General features: G+C 42.2%; 1 protein-coding gene across 2 annotated transcripts in view; it reads right to left on the reverse strand.

The window, feature by feature from the left end:
* Positions 1–21,063, reverse strand: part of PLEKHA5 (pleckstrin homology domain containing A5) — a 1,264,477-nt gene that overhangs the window by 136,727 nt on the left and 1,106,687 nt on the right. For both annotated transcript variants that reach the window (XM_053719122.1, XM_053719123.1), the window contains exon 23: positions 13,712–13,827. In XM_053719122.1, the coding sequence (XP_053575097.1) occupies positions 13,712–13,827 (116 nt within the window). The remainder of the gene's footprint in view (positions 1–13,711; positions 13,828–21,063) is intronic.

The following is a 21,063-nucleotide window of genomic DNA, read 5'->3' on the forward strand; positions in this document are numbered from 1 at the left end:
ATCGGTAGAAGAGATTCTTCCCGAGACCAAAGACCCTGAGCTTTCAGGGATCCCCAGACCGCGCCCCCCAGCCTATCAGACTGGCGTCGGTCGTGACAATGACCCACTCTGGTCTGTGGAACATCATCCCTTGAGACAGATTGTCCAGGGACAGCCACCAACGGAGTGAGTCTCTGGTCCTCTGATTTACTTGTATCTTCGGAGACAAGTCTGTATAGTCCCCATTCCACTGACTGAGCATGCACAGTTGTAATGGTCTTAGATGAATGCGCGCAAAAGGAACTATGCTCATCGCCGCCACCATCAACCCGATCACTTCCATGCACTGAGCTATGGAAGGAAGAGGAACGGAATGAAGTATCCGACAAGAGTCCAGAAGCTTTGTTTTTCTGGCCTCTGTTAGAAGATCCTCATTTCTAAGGAGTCTATAATTGTTCCCAAGAAGGGAACCCTTGTTGACGGGGATAGAGAACTCTTTTCCCACGTTCACTTTCCAGCCGTGAGATCTGAAGAAAGGCCAGGACAATGTCCCGTGTGAGCCTTTGCTTGAGGAAGGGACGACGCTTGAATCAGAATGTCGTCCAGGTAAGGTACTACCTGCAATGCCCCTTGGTCTTAGCACCGCTAGAAGGGGACCTAGTACCTTTGTGAAAATCTTGGAGCAGTGGCTAATCCGAAAGGAAGCGCCACGAACTGGTAATGTTTGTCCAGGAATGCAAACCTTAGGAAACGATGATGTTCCTTGTGGATAGGAATATGTAGATACGCATCCTTTAAATCCACCGTGGTCATAAATTGACCTTCCTGGATGGAAGGAAGGATAGTTCGAATGGTTTCCATCTTGAACGATGGGACCTTGAGAAATTTGTTTAAGATCTTGAGATCTAGGATTGGTCTGAACGTTCCCAACTTTTTTGGGAACTATGAACAGATTGGAGTAGAACCCCCATCCCTTGTTCTCTTAATGGAACAGGATGAATCACTCCCATTTTTAACAGGTCTTCTACACAATGTAAGAACGCCTGTCTTTTTATGTGGTCTGAAGACAACTGCGACCTGTGGAACCTCCCCCTTGGGGGAAGTCCCTTGAATTCCAGAAGATAACCCTGGGAGACTATTTCTAGCGCCCAAGGATCCAGAACATCTCTTGCCCAAGCCTGAGCGAAGAGAGAGAGTCTGCCCCCCACCAGATCCGGTCCCGGATCGGGGGCCAATATTTCATGCTGTCTTGGTAGCAGTGGCAGGTTTCTTGACCTGCTTTCCCTTGTTCCAGCCTTGCATTGGTCTCCAAGCTGGCTTGGCCCTGAGAAGTATTACCCTCTTGCTTAGAGGACGTAACACCTTGGGCTGGTCCGTTTTTACGAAAGGGACGAAAATTAGGTCTATTTTTTTGCCTTGAAGGGCCGATCCTGAGGAAGGGCGTGGCCCTTACCCCAGTGATATCAGAGATAATCTCTTTCAAGTCAGGACCAAACAGCGTTTTCCCCTTGAAAGGAATGTTTAGTAGCTTGTTCTTGGAAGACGCATCAGCCGACCAAGATTTCAACCAAAGCGCTCTGCGCGCCACACAATAGCAAACCCAGAGTTCTTAGCCGCTAACTTAGCCAATTGCAAAGAGGCGTCTAGAGTGAAAGAATTAGCCAATTTGAGAGCATTGATTCTGTCCATAATCTCCTCATAAGGAGGAGAGTCACTATCGAGCACCTTAAGCAGTTCATCAAACCAGAAATATGCGGCAGTAGTGACAGGGACAATGCATGAAATGGGTTGTAGAAGGTAACCCTGCTGAACAAACATCTTTTTAAGCAAACCTTCTAATTTTTTTTATCCATAGGATCTTTGAAAGCACAACTATCCTCTATGGGAATAGTGGTGCGTTTGTTTAAGTAGAAACCGCTCCCTCGACCTTGGGGACTGACTGCCATAAGTCCTTTCTGGGGTCGACCATAGGAAACAATTTTTTAAATATGGGGGGAGGGACGAAAGGAATACCGGGCCTTTCCCATTCTTTATTAACAATGTCCGCCACCCGCTTGGGTATAGGAAAAGCTTCTGGGAGCCCCGGCACCCTCTAGGAACTTGTCCCATTTTACATAGTTTCTCTGGGATGACTAAATTTTCACAATCATCCAGAGTGGATAATACCTCCTTAAGCAAAATGCGGAGATGTTCCAATTTAAATTTAAATGTAATCACATCAGATTCAGCCCTGCTGAGAAATGTTCCCTAAATCAGTAATTTCTCCCTCAGACAAAACCTCCCTGGCCCCCTCAGATTGGGTTAGGGGCCCTTCAGAGATATTAATATCAGCGTCGTCATGCTCTTCAGTAACTAAAACAGAGCAGCCACGCTTACGCTGACAAGGGTTCATTTTGGCTAAAATGTTTTTGACAGAATTATCCATTACAGCCGTTAATTGTTGCATAGTAAGGAGTATTGGCGCGCTAGATGTACTAGGGGCCTCCTGAGTGGGCAAGACTCGTGTAGACGAAGGAGGGAATGATGCAGTACCATGCTTACTCCCCTCACTTGAGGAATCATCTTGGGCATCATTGTCATTATCACATAAATCACATTTATTTAAATGAATAGGAATTCTGGCTTCCCCACATTCAGAACACAGTCTATCTGGTAGTTCAGACATGTTAAACAGGCATAAACTTGATCAGAAAGTACAAAAAACGTTTTAAAATAAAACCGTTACTGTCACTTTAAATTTTAAACTGAACACACTTTATTACTGCAATTGCGAAAAAACATGAAGGAATTGTTCAAAATTCACCAAATTTTCACCACAGCGTCTTAAAGCCTTGAAAATATTGCACACCAATTTTGGAAGCTTTAACCCTTAAAATAACGGAACCGGAGCCGTTTTAAGCTTTAAACCCCTTTACAGTCCCTGGTATCTGCTTTGCTGAGACCCAACCAAACCCAAAGGGGAATACGATACCAAATGACGCCTTCAGAAGTCTTTTATAAGTATCAGAGCTCCTCTCACATGCGACTGCATGCCATGCCTCTCAAAACAAGTGCGCAACACCGGCGCGCGAAAATGAGACTCTGCCTATGCTTTGGGAAAGCCCCTAAAGAATAAGGTGTCTAAAACAGTGCCTGCCGATATTATTAAATCAAAATACCCAGAATAAATGATTCCTCAAGGCTAAATAAGTGTTAATATCAATCGATTTAGCCCAAAAAAGTCTACAGTTTAAATAAGCCCTTGTGAAGCCCTTATTTACAATCGTAATAAACATGGCTTACCGGATCCCATAGGGAAAATGACAGCTTCCAGCATTACATCGTCTTGTTAGAATGTGTCATACCTCAAGCAGCAAGAGACTGCAAACTGTTCCCCCAACTGAAGTTAATTGCTCTCAACAGTCCTGTGTGGAACAGCCATGGATTTTAGTTACGGTTGCTAAAATCATTTTCCTCATACAAACAGAATTCTTCATCTCTTTTCTGTTTTGAGTAAATAGTACGTACCAGCACTATTTTAAAATAACAAACTCTTGATTGAATAATGAAAAACTACAGTTAAACACTAAAAAACTCTAAGCCATCTCCGTGGAGATGTTGCCTGTACAACGGCAAAGAGAATGACTGGGGTAGGCGGAGCCTAGGAGGGATCATGTGACCAGCTTTGCTGGGCTCTTTGCCATTTCCTGTTGGGGAAGAGAATATCCCACAAGTAAGGATGACGCCGTGGACCGGACACACCTATGTTGGAGAAAGAAACAGATTTAGAAATACTGCAAAATGAAAAAGAAGTAGCTGTTGCCATGGCAAGATTAAAGGAACTTGAGGCAGCCAATACAGAAGAGCTCCTAGAATATTCTGTCAGTCTGGTGGGATCAGACTACCCAGAGAAGAGAACATGTGATTATGTTCTTAACCAGAGTGGAAAACACTACAACTCCTTTGAAGAGGAAGAAGGAGGCAATGCTCATAAAGACAGAGGTTGGAATGATGTGCACCCTACCACAAATGATTTACATCTCAATAGCTATCCAATTGCTCCAGCCAGAACAGATGCAATTCAGCGGATAAGCAGCTCAGGTGTCAATGCACAAATCACACAACCTCTTGTAAACAAACAAGTATGGGGTCCATCACAGACAGCTCCATTAAGATCAGTGAAAGAAAAGGCTTCAGCTGGATTAAATGTATCAGCGAACCCATACTATCCCTCAGCATTCAATTCCTATTACCCAAGTGATCTTCAGGCACCTCCAGTAACAAAGACTGAAAGGTTAGAGATGTCTGAGTTTGCAAGGTATATGATTCGACGTGAGCTTACTAATACAAGTCTTACAAAATTTGATGATCTGCCAGAGAACTACAGATCTTGGAAGTCTACATTCAAGACTGCTGTTGAAGATTTAGGTATATCTGCTAGAGAAGAGCTTGATCTGCTGGTAAAGTGGTTAGGTGCTGAATCTGCAGAACGTGTCAAGAGGCTCAGAGCTGTCCCATGTAGACAACCCAGTTGCAGGTTTAAAAATGATTTGGGAACGTTTGGATCAGACTTATGGTAGTCCAGAAGTAATTGAAAATGCCCTTTTAAAGAAAATACAAAAATTTCCAAAAGTCACAGTTAGGGACAATCGCAAGCTACAAGAGTTAAGTGATCTTCTGCTGGAACTAGAAGCAGCTAAAGCAGATCCATGTCTATCAGGACTGTGTTATCTTGATACTGCACAAGGTGTAAATCCAATTGTGGCGAAGTTACCTCATGCTTTTCAAGATAAATGGGCAACTCAAGGATCAAGATACAAGCAAGAGAATAATGTATCATTCCCTCCCTTTTCCTTTTTTAGTAAGTTCATCCAAGACATAGCAAAAACAAAAAATTATCCAAGTTTCTCTTTAACCGAATTAAATCAGTGGGCGGTGACTTCTCCAGAACATGAGAAAGAAACTTCAAGATTCAAGAACTCAAAGAAATCAGTATTTGTCCAAAAGACAGATGTAGCACCTTCCAGACAGGAAACGCAAAGTGAGAAATTAAAGAATTTAATTCAAGAATGCCCATTGCACAAGAAGCCTCACCCACTTAAGAAATGTCGTAGCTTTAGAGAAAAACCTTTGCAAGAACGCATAGAGCTTCTTAAAAATTATGGACTATGCTTCAGGTGCTGTGCTTCAACAGATCATCTTTCTAGAAACTGTAAAGCCAATATTAGATGTTCAGAATGCAATAGTGACAGACATGTGTTTGCTCTCCACCCAGAGTCTTCAAGTTCCCTTCCACTTGAAAGTATTGCCCCTACTGAAAAGCATGGCAGGGAGAAAGCAGAAGAGACAACAAACAAAACATCTGTTGCTTCAAAATGTACTGAAATATGCGGTGAAGGACTTAGTGGAAGGTCCTGCTCTAAAATATGTCTTGTTAAAGTGTATCCTAAGGGAGAGCCTGATAAATCAGTAAGAATGTATGCAATTCTGGATGATCAAAGCAATCGATCACTGGCTAGAACTGAATTCTTCAACATATTCAACGTAAATGGTAATCCTTCATCTTACACCCTTGGTACATGTGCAGGTCAGTTTGAAACAAAAGGAAGAAGAGCTAGTGATTTCATAATAGCTTCTATTACAGATGGTATACAGTTGCCTTTACCTACACTTATTGAATGCAATCAAATTCCAGATAACAGGGATGAGATTCCTAGCCAGAAATAGCACATTACCATCCTCACATGAAACACATAGCTAGTTGCATACCAGCTCTAGAGAAGAATGCCCAGATATTGCTTTTACTTGGTAGAGACATTCTAAGAATACACAAGGTACGCCCAGCAATGTAATGGACCTCATAATTCTCCATACGCTCAGAGACTTGACCTTGGCTGGGTAATAGTTGGAGATGCCTGTATAGGAAAAATCTACAGAACAGATATTACTAACTCCTTGAAAACTAATGTGTTAATTAATGGACGTCCATCTTACTTTGAGCCATGCCCAAATCACTACCATGTAAAGGAGAAACCTGGAATCTATGAACATTCATACTATGCCAGTCAAGATGATATAGTTACTCCCTTACCAGATGATGACAACATTGGAAGTACAGTGTTCCACACAACACAGCATGACAATAAACTAGCTCCTTCTATCGAAGATAAAGAATTTCTCAAGTTAATGGACAAAGAGTTTTACAAGGATGACTCAAACAGTTGGGTAGCCCCTCTGCCATTTCGCAATCCAAGACAAAGGTTACCCAACAACAGAGTTCAAGCACTCTCTAGACTTTCTTCCTTACAACGTACTCTAAAGAAAGATCCGAAGATAAAAGAACACTTTGTATCATTCATGCAGAAGATATTTGAAAATAAGCATGCAGAGCCAGCTCCTCCACTAAAAGAAGGTGAAGAATGTTGGTATCTTCCTTCATTTAGCGTCTATCATCCACGCAAACCAGGTCAAATAAGGGTTGTGTTTGATTCAAGTGCACAGTATGAAGGCATGTCACTCAATAGTGTTCTTCTTACTGGACCTAACCTTACTAACAGTCTCTTAGGAGTATTGATCAGGTTCAGGAAAGAACCTGTAGCATTCATGGCTGACATACAACAGATGTTCTATTGTTTCATTGTTAGAGAAGACAATAGGAATTACCTCAGGTTTTTGTGGCATCACAACAATGATACTAGTGCTGAGATAATAGATTATCGCATGAGAGTGCATGTCTTCGGCAACAGTCCATCACCTGCAGTGGCAATATATGGACTAAGAAGAACAGCTCAAGAAGGTGAAATGGAATATGGAACAGATGCCAGACAATATGTAGAAAGAGACTTCTATGTGGATGATGGAATCAAGTCTGTACCGACAGATGAAGAAGCCATTGATCTGCTTAAAAGAACACAAAAGATGCTATCTGTAGCAAACCTAAGGCTTCATAAAATAGTCTCAAACAGCAGCAAGGTGTTGAAAGCCTTTCCTCCAGCAGACCATGCAACGGACCTCAAAGACTTAGATCTAGGTACAGATACACCACCTGTACAACGAAGTCTTGGTCTACATTGGAACATATCAACTGATGAATTTGTTTTCAAGTTTCTACTGATGAAAAGCCATACACTAGACGTAGGTGTTTTATCAATTATTAACAGTCTTTATAACCCACTGGGGTTTGTAGCTCCAGTGACTATACAAGGAAAGTCTCTGCTTAGACAGCTTTCATCTGAGTCAAAATCCTGGGATACTTTACTACCTATAGAGAAACTTCAGATGTGGGAAAAGTGGAAGGATTCTTTGAAGGATCTAGAAAAGCTCTGTATTCCACGGTGTTATTCTTCTATATCTCTATCAACAGCAACAGTAACAGAGATCTACATCTTCTCAGATGCATCTACAGAAGCTATTGCAGCAGTGGCCTACCTAATAGTGACAGACATTGAAGGAAAACCACATGTAGGATTTATTCTCGGCAAGGCTAAGTTGGCACCTAGACCTGAACACACAATTCCTAGACTTGAATTATGTGCAGCTGTTTTAGCAGTCGAAATAGCTGATCTTATACTAAGTGAAATAGACATCAAACCTGATGCTGTTAACTTCTACACAGACAGCAGAGTGGTGTTGGGATACATAAACAACCTAAACAGAAGATTCTATGTATATGTCAATAACCGGGTAGAACGCATCAGGAGATCTACAAAACCAGAGCAATGGTATTACGTACCTACTGACCAAACTACTGCAGATCTTGCAACCAGGTCATTAACTTCAGCACAATTCATGAAATTGACATGGTTGACAGGACCCGCATTCTTGTTAAACGCTACAGATACAACATCAACCAGTACTACATTTCAGTTTGTGGGACCTGATAAAGAGAACCATCTTCAAGCTACTACACTTCTTACCAGTGTACCTGGTCTTGGATTACAGAAGTTGTACTTCTATTTCACATGGACTGTGATTATAAACATAGACACTGGTTGACAATTTGTAAGGATTACAATAGAGAGATGACTACAGAGGACAGTGCCAGCCCTGCTTCTCTTCAAGAATTATCATGTGAAAACAACATGGACTTATGTTTGCAATTGCATTTTGTATGTTTTCTCTCTTTCTTTGTCTTGCAGATCTCATGAATAAAGAGACTTCAATCAACATTTTTATGTTTATTGTTTGATTTATATAGTGGTATCTACAGATACCAGACGGGGAGTGTTCTGTCCATATATTCATATGTAAATCTTTAAATGCTATTTTAGTTCTTGTGCTCCCTCTAGTGTCATGTTTTATTATTGTATTCAATTTAATGTATATTCTCTGTTCTACCTCTGACCTTTTTGAGGTCACTTCCTGCCTCCATTTTGTTTCACTTGTGTGTGTAAATTAGTTTCACTTTCAATGTGTAAGTTTGCTAGAACTCTCTGCTAATAGCTTTGTAGAGGCAAATTCTTTTTACCTGGCAATTACCACTTCTGGAACTTCAGAATTCTTGTTTGCAACAATAAAGCTTGAAGGATTCATAAATCTCTGCTGTGGAATTTGTCTGAGTTAAGCTACTCTGCTGGATTCTACTAATCTGTAAGTTGGATTGCATGTTTAACTTTACATCATAAGGCATTGGGCAGTCATCTTGCAAATCAGTAAATGAAATCAGAATAAACTCTTTCACCCAGGCAGCCTTATTAATAGACCTGGGAATGAAAGACATGCCAATCATGACTGCCTTAATGTCCCCTACTAAAACTAGGAGATTCTGATCCGAATATAATGAGGCTAGATGGAAATTTAATAAAGTGCCCAAACTCTATCTGAGATCCTTACTCCCAGAAAAAAGTTAGCACTTACCTCATTGTCTGCCTGGCAGCAAGGCAGTACCCGGGTTTAAGAGGTGCTCTCCCTCCCATAGACCTGGAAAGAAACAAAAGTCCTGAGTAAAATTCCTTCAGGTTTTCTTAGTCAGGGCAGCATTAGTATGGGAGGCGCAGTGAGAATTATGTCCCACCAGTTCCCATTGCTTTAAAGCCACCAAAGCTCTACTGTAGAGACTGATATGGACTATGGCTACACCCTAGAACAAAGCAGCATACTCTGGCACTACTTTAAAAATAATAAACTCTTGATTGAAGAATCTTTTCTAACACCTCACTTTACCTCTTCCTATCACTAACGTAGGCAAAGAGAATGACTGGAGTGGGAGGGAAGGGAGGAGCTATATGTGGCATCTCTGCTGTGGTGCTCTTTGCCTCCTCCTGCTGACCAGGAGGTGAATATCCCACAAGTAAGGATGAAATCCATGGACTCATCATGTCTAAAAAGAAATCTTCCTAAAAACTTCTCATCCCTGAAAGAAGAACTGCTGCCATGAATAGGAGATGCCTTCCTGCATCATCTGAAAATGTTATGGGTCTTTTTAAAGTATGATGTAAAGCATGGCTGTTGTATTGTAAGAGCATTTCACTGCCAGTTTCTTCAGGCTAATTATGGGATGGGTGTTATGGAAGTAGTAGGCTATAGCAGCTTCAGTAATAGGCTGTTAGCAGCTGTACACAGCTTCAGAAGCATAATGTGGGCAACAGAACCTGGATTTAGCAGCGTTCTTTGGACAAGCTTTATCAACCAGGCTTCAGCATTATACTATGGACATCAGTACTTGGTTTCAGGGGTATACTGAGAACATCAGTAGCTACTGTGGACATCAGCACCTTGTTATGGTACTATAGTCTTGTTTCAACTGTATACTGTGGACATCACTATCTGGTTTCAGTAGTATACTGTAGACATCAGTACCTGGTTTCAGTAGTATACTGTAGACATCAGTACCTGGTTTCAGTAGTATACTGTAGACATCAGTACCTGGTTTCAGTAGTATACTGTAGACATCAGTACCTGGTTTCAGTAGTATACTGTAGACATCAGTACCTGGTTTCAGTAGTATACTGTAGACATCAGTACCTGGTTTCAGTAGTATACTGTAGACATCAGTACCTGGTTTCAGTAGTATACTGTAGACATCAGTACCTGGTTTCAGTAGCATTCTGTGGACATCAGTACCTGGTTTCAGTAGTATACTGTAGACATCAGTACCTGGTTTCAGTAGTATACTGTAGACATCAGTACCTGGTTTCAGTAGCATTCTGTGGACATCAGTACCTGGTTTCAGTAATATACTGTAGAAATCAGTACCTGGTTTCAGTAGCATTCTGTAGACATCAGTACCTGGTTACAGTAGTATACTGTGGATATCAGTATCTGGTTTCAGTAGTATACTGTGGACATCAGTATCTGGTTTCAGTAGTATACTGTGGATATCAGTACCTGGTTTCAGTAGTATACTGTGGATATCAGTACCTGGTTTCAGTAGTATACTGTTGACATCAGTACCTGGTTTCAGTAGTATACTGTGGACATCAGTAAGTCGTGGTTTCAGTAGTATACTGTTGACATCAGTACCTGGTTTCAGTAGTATACTGTGGACATCAGTACGTCGTTTCAGTAGTATACTGTGGATATCAGTACCTGGTTTCAGTAGTATACTGTTGACATCAGTACCTGGTTTCAGTAGTATACTGTGGACATCAGTACGTCGTTTCAGTAGTATACTGTGGATATCAGTACCTGGTTTCAGTAGTATACTGTGGACATCAGTACGTCGTTTCAGTAGTATACTGTAGACATCAGTACCTGGTTTCAGTAGTTTACTGTGGACATCAGTACGTCGTTTCAGTAGTATACTGTGGATATCAGTACCTGGTTTCAGTAGTATACTGTGGATATCAGTAAGTATCTGGTATCAGTAGTATTCTGTAGACATCAGTACCTGGTTACAGTAGTATACTGTGGACATCAGAACCTGGTTTCAGTAGTATACTGTGGCATCAGTGCCTGGTTTCAGTAGTATACTGTGGACATCAGTGCCTGGTTTCAGTAGTATACTGTGGACATCAGTGCCTGGTTTCAGTAGTATACTGTGGACATCAGTGCCTGGTTTCAGTAGTATACTGTGGACATCAGTGCCTGGTTTCAGTAGTATACTGTGGACATCAGTACCTGGTTTCAGTAGTATACTGTGGATATCAGTACCTGGTTTCAGTAGTATACTGTGGATATCAGTACCTGGTTTCAGAAGTATACTGTGGACATCAGTGCCTGGTTTCAGTAGTATACTGTGGACATCAGTGCCTGGTTTCAGTAGTATACTGTGGACATCAATATCTGGTTTCAGTAGTATTCTGTGGATATCAGTACTTGGTTTCAGTAGTATACTGTAGACATCAGTACTTGGTTTCAGTAGTATTCTGTGGACATCAGTACTTGGTTTAAGTAGTATTCTGTGGATATCAGTACCTAGTTTCAGTAGTATACTGTGGATATCAGTACCTGGTTTCAGTAGTATACTGTGGACATCAGTACCTGGTTTCAGTAGTATACTGTAGACATCACTACCTGATTTCAGTAGTATACTGTAGACATCAATACCTGGTTTCAGTAGTATACTGTGGACATCAGTACCTGGTTTCAGTAGTATACTGTAGACATCACTACCTGGTTTCAGTAGTATACTGTAGACATCAGTACCTGGATTCAGTAGTATACTGTAGACATCAGTACCAGGTTTCAGTAGTATACTGTGGACATCAGTACCTGGTTTCAGTAGTATACTGTAGACATTAGTACCAGGTTTCAGTAGTATACTGGGGGCATCAGTACCTGGTTTCAATGGTATACTGTGGACATCAGTACCTGGTTTCGGTAGTATACTGTGGACATCAGTACCTAGTTTTGTTAGTATACTGTGGACATCAGTACCTGGTTTCAGCAGTATTCTATGGACATCAGTACCTGATTTTGGTAGTATACTGTGGACATCAGTACCTAGTTTTGGTAGTATACTGTGGACATCAGTACCTAGTTTTGGAAGTATACTGTGGACATCAGTATCTGGTTTCAGTAGTATACTGTAGACATCAGTACCAGGTTTCAGTAGTATACTGTAGACATAAGTACCAGGTTTCAGTAGTATACTGTGGGCATCAGTACCTGGTTTCAGTATTATACTGGGGGCATCAGTACCTGGTTACAGTAGTATACTGTGGGCATCAGTACCTGGTTTCAGTAGTATACTGTGGGCATCAGTACCTGGTTTCAGTAGTATACTGGGGGCATCAGTAACTGGTTACAGTAGTATACTGTGGATATCAGTACCTGGTTTCAGTAGTATACTGTGGATATCAGTACCTGGTTTCAGTAGTATACTGTGGACATCAGTACCTGGTTTCAGTAGTATACTGTAGACATCAGTACCAGGTTTCAGTAGTATACTGTAGACATAAGTACCAGGTTTCAGTAGTATACTGTGGACATCAGTACCTGGTTTCAGTAGTATACTGTGGATATCGGTATCTGGTTTCAGTAGTATACTGTGGATATCAGTACCTGGTTTCGGTAGTATACTGTGGACATCAGTACCAGGTTTCAGTAGTATACTGGGGGCATCAGTACCTGGTTTCAGCAGTATACTATGGACATCAGTATCTGGTTTCAATGGTATACTGTGGACATCAGTACCTGGTTTTGGTAGTATACTGCGGACATCAGTACCTAGTTTTGGTAGTATACTGTGGACATCAGTACCTGGTTTCAGCAGTATTCTATGGACATCAGTACCTGGTTTTGGTAGTATACTGTGGACATCAGTACCTAGTTTTGGTAGTATACTGTGGACATCAGTACATGGTTTCAGTAGTATACTGTAGACATCAGTACCAGGTTTCAGTAGTATACTGTAGACATCAGTACCTGGTTTCAGTAGTATACTGTAGACATCAGTACCAGGTTTCAGTAGTATACTGGGGGCATCAGTACCTGGTTTCAGCAGTATACTATGGACATCAGTATCTGGTTTCAATGGTATACTGTGGACATCAGTACCTGGTTTTGGTAGTATACTGTGGACATCAGTACCTAGTTTTGGTAGTATACTGTGGACATCAGTACCTGGTTTCAGCAGTATTCTATGGACATCAGTACCTGGTTTTGGTAGTATACTGTGGACATCAGTACCTAGTTTTGGTAGTATACTGTGGACATCAGTACCTAGTTTTGGTAGTATACTGTGGACATCAGTACCTGGTTTCGGTAGTAGACTCTAGACATCAGTACCTGGTTTCAGTAGTATACTGTGGGCACCAGTACCTGGTTTCAGCAGTATACTATGGACATCAGTACCTGGTTTCAGTAGTATACTGTGGACATCAGTACCTGGTTTTGGTAGTATACTGTGGACATCAGTACCTGGTTTTGGTAGTATACTGTAGACATCAGTACCTGGTTTTGGTAGTATACTGTGGACATCAGTACCTGGTTTTGGTAGTATACTGTAGACATCAGTACCTGGTTTTGGTAGTATATTGTGGACATCAGTACCTGGTTTTGGTAGTATACTGTGGACATCAGTACCTAGTTTTGGTAGTATACTGTGGACATCAGTACCTAGTTTTGGTAGTATACTGTGGACATCAGTACCTAGTTTTGGTGGTATACTGTGGATATCAGTACCAAGTTTTGGTAGTATATTGTGGACATCAGTAGCTAGTTTCATTAGTGGGATGTTGACATATGCACCTTGTTCTAATCTAATCTGTTCAATTAGCCACACTGCCACAATCTGAGACATGCAGATTCCCAGGGTCACAAAACCAAGATCATATAGAACCAAGTAACAAAATAATGCAGAGCGATTTACCGTCTTTGACTCCAGCTTCTTATTTTTTCGTAAAGTTACATAGGAAGCTATTGTAGTGGATTCAAGAGGTGGTGACTTGGTTCTCGGCGGCACAACTCCAACAGGAAAGTGTGAGCCTGCAAACAAAGTGAGAGCAGTGTATTAGTTTAACTAGCGTTTAGTAAAATCACATTATAGGCTTCCCCAGCTCCATACAGACACCGGCTAAAGCTTGCTCACCTGTACACAGGCACCTGCTAAAGCTTGCTCACCTGTACACAGGCACCTGCTAAAGCTTGCTCATCTGTACACAGGCACCTGCTAAAGCTTGCTCACCTGTACACAGACACCGGCTAAAGCTTGCTCATCTGTACACAGACACCAGCTAAAGCTTGCTCACCTGTACACAGACACCGGCTAAAGCTTGCTCACCTGTACACAGACACCGGCTAATGCTTGCTCACCTGTACACAAGCACCGGCTAAAGCTTGCTCACCTGTGCACAGACACCGGCTAAAGCTTGCTCACCTGTACACAGACACCGGCTAAAGCTTGCTCACCTGTACACAGGCACCGGCTAAAGCTTGCTCACCTGTACACAGACACCGGCTAAAGCTTGCTCACCTGTACACAGACACCGGCTAAAGCTTGCTCATCTGTACACAGACACCGGCTAAAGCTTCCTCATCTGTGCACAAGCACCAGCTAAAGCTTGCTCATCTGACACAGACACCGGCTAAAGCTTGCTCACCTGTACACAGGCACCAGCTAAAGCTTGCCTCACCTGTACAGAACACCGGCTAAAGCTCGCTCACCTGTACACAGACACCCGGCTAAAGCTTGCTCACCTGTACACAGACACCGGCTAAAGCTCGCTCACCTGTACACAGACACCGGCTAAAGCTCGCTCACCTGTACACAGACACCGGCTAAAGCTTGCTCACCTGTACACAAGCACCGGCTAAAGCTCACTCACCTGTACACAGACACCGGCTAAAGCTTGCTCACCTGTACACAGACACCGGCTAAAGCTTGCTCACCTGTACACAAGCACTGGCTAAAGCTTGCTCACCTGTGCACAGACACGGGCTAAAGCTTGCTCACCTGTACACAAGCACTGGCTAAAGCTTGCTCACCTGTGCACAGACACGGGCTAAAGCTTGCTCACCCTGTACACAGACACCGGCTAAAGCTTGCTCATCTGTACACAGACACCGGCTAAAGCTTGCTCATCTGTACACAGACACCCGGCTAAAGCTTGCTCATCTGTACACAGACACCGGCCTAAAGCTTGCTCACCTGTACACAGACACCGGCTAAAAGCTTGCTCACCTGTACACAGACACCGGCTAAAGCTTGCTCACCTGTACACAAGCACCGGCTAAAGCTTGCTCACCTGTGCACAGACACGGGCTAAAGCTTGCTCACCTGTACACAGACACCGGCTAAAGCTTGCTCACCTGTACACAGGCACCGGCTAAAGCTTGCTCACCTGTACACAGACACCGGCTAAAGCTTGCTCACCTGTACACAGACACCGGCTAAAGCTTGCTCATCTGTACACAGACACCGGCTAAAGCTTCCTCATCTGTGCACAAGCACCAGCTAAAGCTTGCTCATCTGACACAGACACCGGCTAAAGCTTGCTCACCTGTACACAGACACCGGCTAAAGCTTGCTCACCTGTACACAGGCACCGGCTAAAGCTTGCTCACCTGTACACAGGCACCGGCTAAAGCTTGCTCATCTGTACACAAGCACTGGCTAAAGCTTGCTCATCTGTACACAGGCACCGGCTAAAACATAATTTATGTAAGAACTTACCTGATAAATTCATTTCTTTCATATTAGCAAGAGTCCATGAGCTAGTGACGTATGGGATATACATTCCTACCAGGAGGGGCAAAGTTTCCCAAACCTCAAAATGCCTACAAATACACCCCTCACCACACCCACAAATCAGTTTAACGAATAGCCAAGAAGTGGGGTGATAAGAAAAAAGTGTGAAAGCATATAAAATAAGGAATTGGAATAATTGTGCTTTATACAAAAAAATCATAACCACCACAAAAAAGGGCAAAAGGGCGGGCCTCATGGACTCTTGCTAATATGAAAGAAATGAATTTATCAGGTAAGTTCTTACATAAATTATGTTTTCTTTCATGTAATTAGCAAGAGTCCATGAGCTAGTGACGTATGGGATAATGACTACCCAAGATGTGGATCTTTCCACGCAAGAGTCACTAGAGAGGGAGGGATAAAATAAAGACAGCCAATTCCTGCTGAAAATAATCCACACCCAAAATAAAGTTTAATGAAAAACATAAACAGAAGATTCAAACTGAAACCGCTGCCTGAAGTACTTTTCTACCAAAAACTGCTTCAGAAGAAGAAAATACATCAAAATGGTAGAATTTAGTAAAAGTATGCAAAGAGGACCAAGTTGCTGCTTTGCAAATCTGATCAACCGAAGCTTCATTCTTAAACGCCCAGGAAGTAGAAACTGACCTAGTAGAATGAGCTGTAATCCTTTGAGGCGGAGTTTTACCCGACTCGACATAGGCATGATGAATTAAAGATTTCAACCAAGATGCCAAAGAAACGGCAGAAGCTTTTTGGCCTTTTCTAGAACCGGAAAAGATAACAAATAGACTAGAAGTCTTTCGGAAAGACGTAGTAGCTTCAACATAATATTTCAAAGCTCTAACAACATCCAAAGAATGCAACGATTTCTCCTTAGAATTCTTAGGATTAGGACATAATGAGGGAACCACAATTTCTTTACTAATGTTGTTGGAATTCACAACCTTAGGTAAAAATTCAAAAGAAGTTCGCAACACCGCCTTATCCTGATGAAAAATCAGAAAAGGAGACTCACAAGAAAGAGCAGATAATTCAGAGACTCTTCTGGCAGAAGAGATCGCCAAAAGGAACAAAACTTTCCAAGAAAGTAATTTAATGTCCAATGAATGCATGGGTTCAAAAGGAGGAGCTTGAAGAGCCCCCAGAACCAAATTCAAACTCCAAGGAGGAGAAATTGACTTAATGACAGGTTTTATACGAACCAAAGCTTGTACAAAACAATGAATATCAGGAAGATTAGCAATCTTTCTGTGAAAAAGAATAGAAAGAGCAGAGATTTGTCCTTTCAAAGAACTTGCGGATAAACCTTTATCTAAACCATCCTGAAGAAACTGTAAAATTCTCGGAATTCTAAAAGAATGCCAAGAAAAATGATGAGAAAGACACCAAGAAATATAAGTCTTCCAGACTCTATAATATATCTCTCTAGATACAGATTTACGAGCCTGTAACATAGTATTAATCACAGAGTCAGAGAAACCTCTTTGACCAAGAATCAAGCGTTCAATCTCCATACCTTTAAATTTAAGGATTTGAGATCCTGATGGAAAAAAGGACCTTGCGGCAGAAGGTCTGGTCTTAGCGGAAGAGTCCACGGATGGCAAGAGGCCATCCGGACAAGATCCGCATACCAAAACCTGTGAGGCCATGCCGGAGCTACCAGCAGAACAAACGAGCATTCCTTCAGAATCTTGGAGATTACTCTTGGAAGAAGAACTAGAGGCGGAAAGATATAGGCAGGATGATACTTCCAAGGAAGTGATAATGCATCCACTGCTTCCGCCTGAGGATCCCGGGATCTGGACAGATACCTGGGAAGTTTCTTGTTTAGATGAGACGCCATCAGATCTATTTCTGGAAGTTCCCACATTTGAACAATCTGAAGAAATACCTCTGGGTGAAGAGACCATTCGCCCGGATGCAACGTTTGGCGACTGAGATAATCCGCTTCCCAATTGTCTATACCTGGGATATGAACCGCAGAGATTAGACAGGAGCTGGATTCCGCCCAAACCAGAATTCGAGATACTTCTTTCATAGCCAGAGGACTGTGAGTCCCTCCTTGATGATTGATGTATGCCACAGTTGTGACATTGTCTGTCTGAAAAACAAATGAACGATTCTCTCTTCAGAAGAGGCCAAGACTGAAGAGCTCTGAAAATTGCACGGAGTTCCAAAATATTGATCGGTAATCTCACCTCCTGAGATTCCCAAACTCCTTGTGCCGTCAGAGATCCCCACACAGCTCCCCAACCTGTGAGACTTGCATCTGTTGAAATTACAGTCCAGGTCGGAAGAACAAAAGAAGCCCCCCTGAATTAAACGATGGTGATCTGTCCACCATGTTAGAGAGTGTCGAACAATCGGTTTTAAAGATATTAATTGAGATATCTTCGTGTAATCCCTGCACCATTGATTCAGCATACAGAGCTGAAGAGGTCGCATGTGAAAACGAGCAAAGGGGATAAAAGATTTTTTGCGTCAAAAAAGTACGCGCCAAGAATGACGCAATAAAATGAAGCATTTTCAGCCCCCGCGAGCCTAACAGCCCACAGGGAAAAAAGTCAAATTTTTAAGGTAAGAAAAATAATTGATTCAAGTGCATTATCCCAAATATGAAACTGAATGTCTGAAAATAAGGAATGTTGAACATCTTGAGTCAAGGCAAATAAATGTTTGAATACATATATTTAGAACTTTATTAAAAAAGTGCCCAACCATAGCTTAGAGTGTCACAGAAAATAAGACTTACTTACCCCAGGACACTCATCTACATGTTTGTAGAAAGCCAAACCAGTACTGAAACGAAAATCAGCAGAGGTAATGGTATATATATAAGAGTATATAGTCGATCTGAAAAGGGAGGTAAGAGATGAATCTCTACGACCGATAACAGAGAACCTATGAAATAGACCCCGTAGAAGGAGATCACTGCATTCAAAATAGGCAATACTCTCCTCACATCCCTCTGACATTCACTGCACAATGAGAGGAAAACCGGGCTCCAACCTGCTGCGGAGCGCATATCAACGTAGAATCTAGCACAAACTTACTTCACCACCTCCATAGGAGGCAAAGTTTGTAAAAACTGATTTGTGGGTGTGGTGAGGGGTGTATTTGTAGGCATTTTGAGGTTTGGGAAACTTTGCCCCTCCTGGTAGGAATGTATATCCCATACGTCACTAGCTCATGGACTCTTGCTAATTACATGAAAGAAAGCTTGCTTACCTGTACACAGACACCGGCTAAAGCTTGCTCATCTGTACACAAGCACTGGCTAAAGCTTGCTCATCTGTACACAGGCACCGGCTAAAGCTTGCTTACCTGTACACAGGCACCGGCTAAAGCTTGCTCATCTGTACACAAGCACCGGCTAAAGCGTGCTCACCTGTACACAGGCACCGGCTAAAGCTTGCTCACCTGTACACAGACACCGGCTAAAGCTTGCTCATCTGTACACAGACACCGGCTAAAGCTTGCTCATCTGTACACAAGCACCGGCTAAAGCTTGCTCATCTGTACACAGGCACCGGCTAAAGCTTGCTCACCTGTACACAGGCACCGGCTAAAGCTTGCTCATCTGTACACAGACACCGGCTAAAGCTTGCTCATCTGTACACAGACACCGGCTAAAGCTTGCTCATCTGTACACAAGCACTGGCTAAAGCTTGCTCATCTGTACACAGGCACCGGCTAAAGCTTGCTTACCTGTACACAGACACCGGCTAAAGCTTGCTTACCTGTACACAGACACCGGCTAAAGCTTGCTCACCTGTACACAGGCACCGGCTAAAGCTTGCTCATCTGTACACAGGCACCGGCTAAAGCTTGCTCATCTGTACATAGACACCGGCTAAAGCTTGCTTACCTGTACACAGACACCAGCTAAAGCTTGCTCACCTGTACACAGGTACCGGCTAAAGTTTGCTCACCTGTACACAGACACCGGCTAAAACTTGCTCATCAGACCCGGCCCCCCGGCTAAAGCTTGCTCATCTGTACACAAGCACTGGCTAAAGCTTGCTCATCTGTACACAGGCACCGGCTAAAGCTTGCTTACCTGTACACAGGCACCGGCTAAAGCTTGCTTACCTGTACACAGACACCGGCTAAAGCTTGCTCACTTGTACACAGACACCGGCTAAAGCTTGCTCATCTGTACACAGGCACCGGCTAAAGCTAGCTCATCTGTACACAGGCACCGGCTAAAGCTGGCTCACCTGTACCATCTATATATAAGCAAATAAAAGTTTTTGTACAGTCTGCAGTACACACGCAGATACATGTATACACACACAGATACATGTATGTATACACACACACACACAGATACATGTATACACACACAGATACATGTATATACACAGATACATGTATACACAGAGATACATGTATACACACACAGAGATACATGTATACACACACAGAGATACATGTATACACACACACAGATACATGTATACACACACACAGATACATGTATACACACACACAGATACATGTATACACACACACAGATACATGTATACACACACACACAGATACATGTATACACACACACAGAGATACATGTATACACACACACAGAGATACATGTATACACACACACACACACACACATATACATGTATACACAGATACATGTATACACAGATACATGTATACACACACATAGATACAGGTATACACATACAGAGATACATGTATACACATACAGAGATACATGTATACACACACACAGATACATGTATACACACACAGATACATGTATACACACACACAGATACATGTATACACACACACAGATACATGTATACACACAGATACATGTATACACACACAGATACATGTATACACACACAGATACATGTATATACACACACACAGATACATGTATACACACAGAGATACATGTACACACATACATGAACACACACAAAGATACATGAACACACACACAGATACATGTACACACACAGATACATGAACACACACACAGATACATGTACACACACATACACGTATACACACACATACACATATACACACATATACACAGACATACACGTGTGCACACACAGATACATGTATACACACACACGTATACACACATATACACACATACACGTATACACACACACAGATACATGTATACACACATATACACACACATACACACACATATACACACACATACACGTGTGCACACACAGATACATGTATAGACACACACCTATACACACATATACACACATACACGTGTGCACACACAGATACATGTATACACACACACACATATACATGTATACACACATATACACACACATGTATACACACACGCACATGTATACACACACAAAGATACATGTATACACACAGATACATGTAAAAAACACACACATATACATGTATACACACACACAGATACATGTACAAACACACACAGATACATGTATACACACACAGATACATGTATACACACACAGATACATGTATACACACACATATAC

The sequence above is a fragment of the Bombina bombina genome, chromosome 6 (assembly GCF_027579735.1).
Source record: "Bombina bombina isolate aBomBom1 chromosome 6, aBomBom1.pri, whole genome shotgun sequence".
NCBI lineage: Eukaryota > Metazoa > Chordata > Amphibia > Anura > Bombinatoridae > Bombina > Bombina bombina.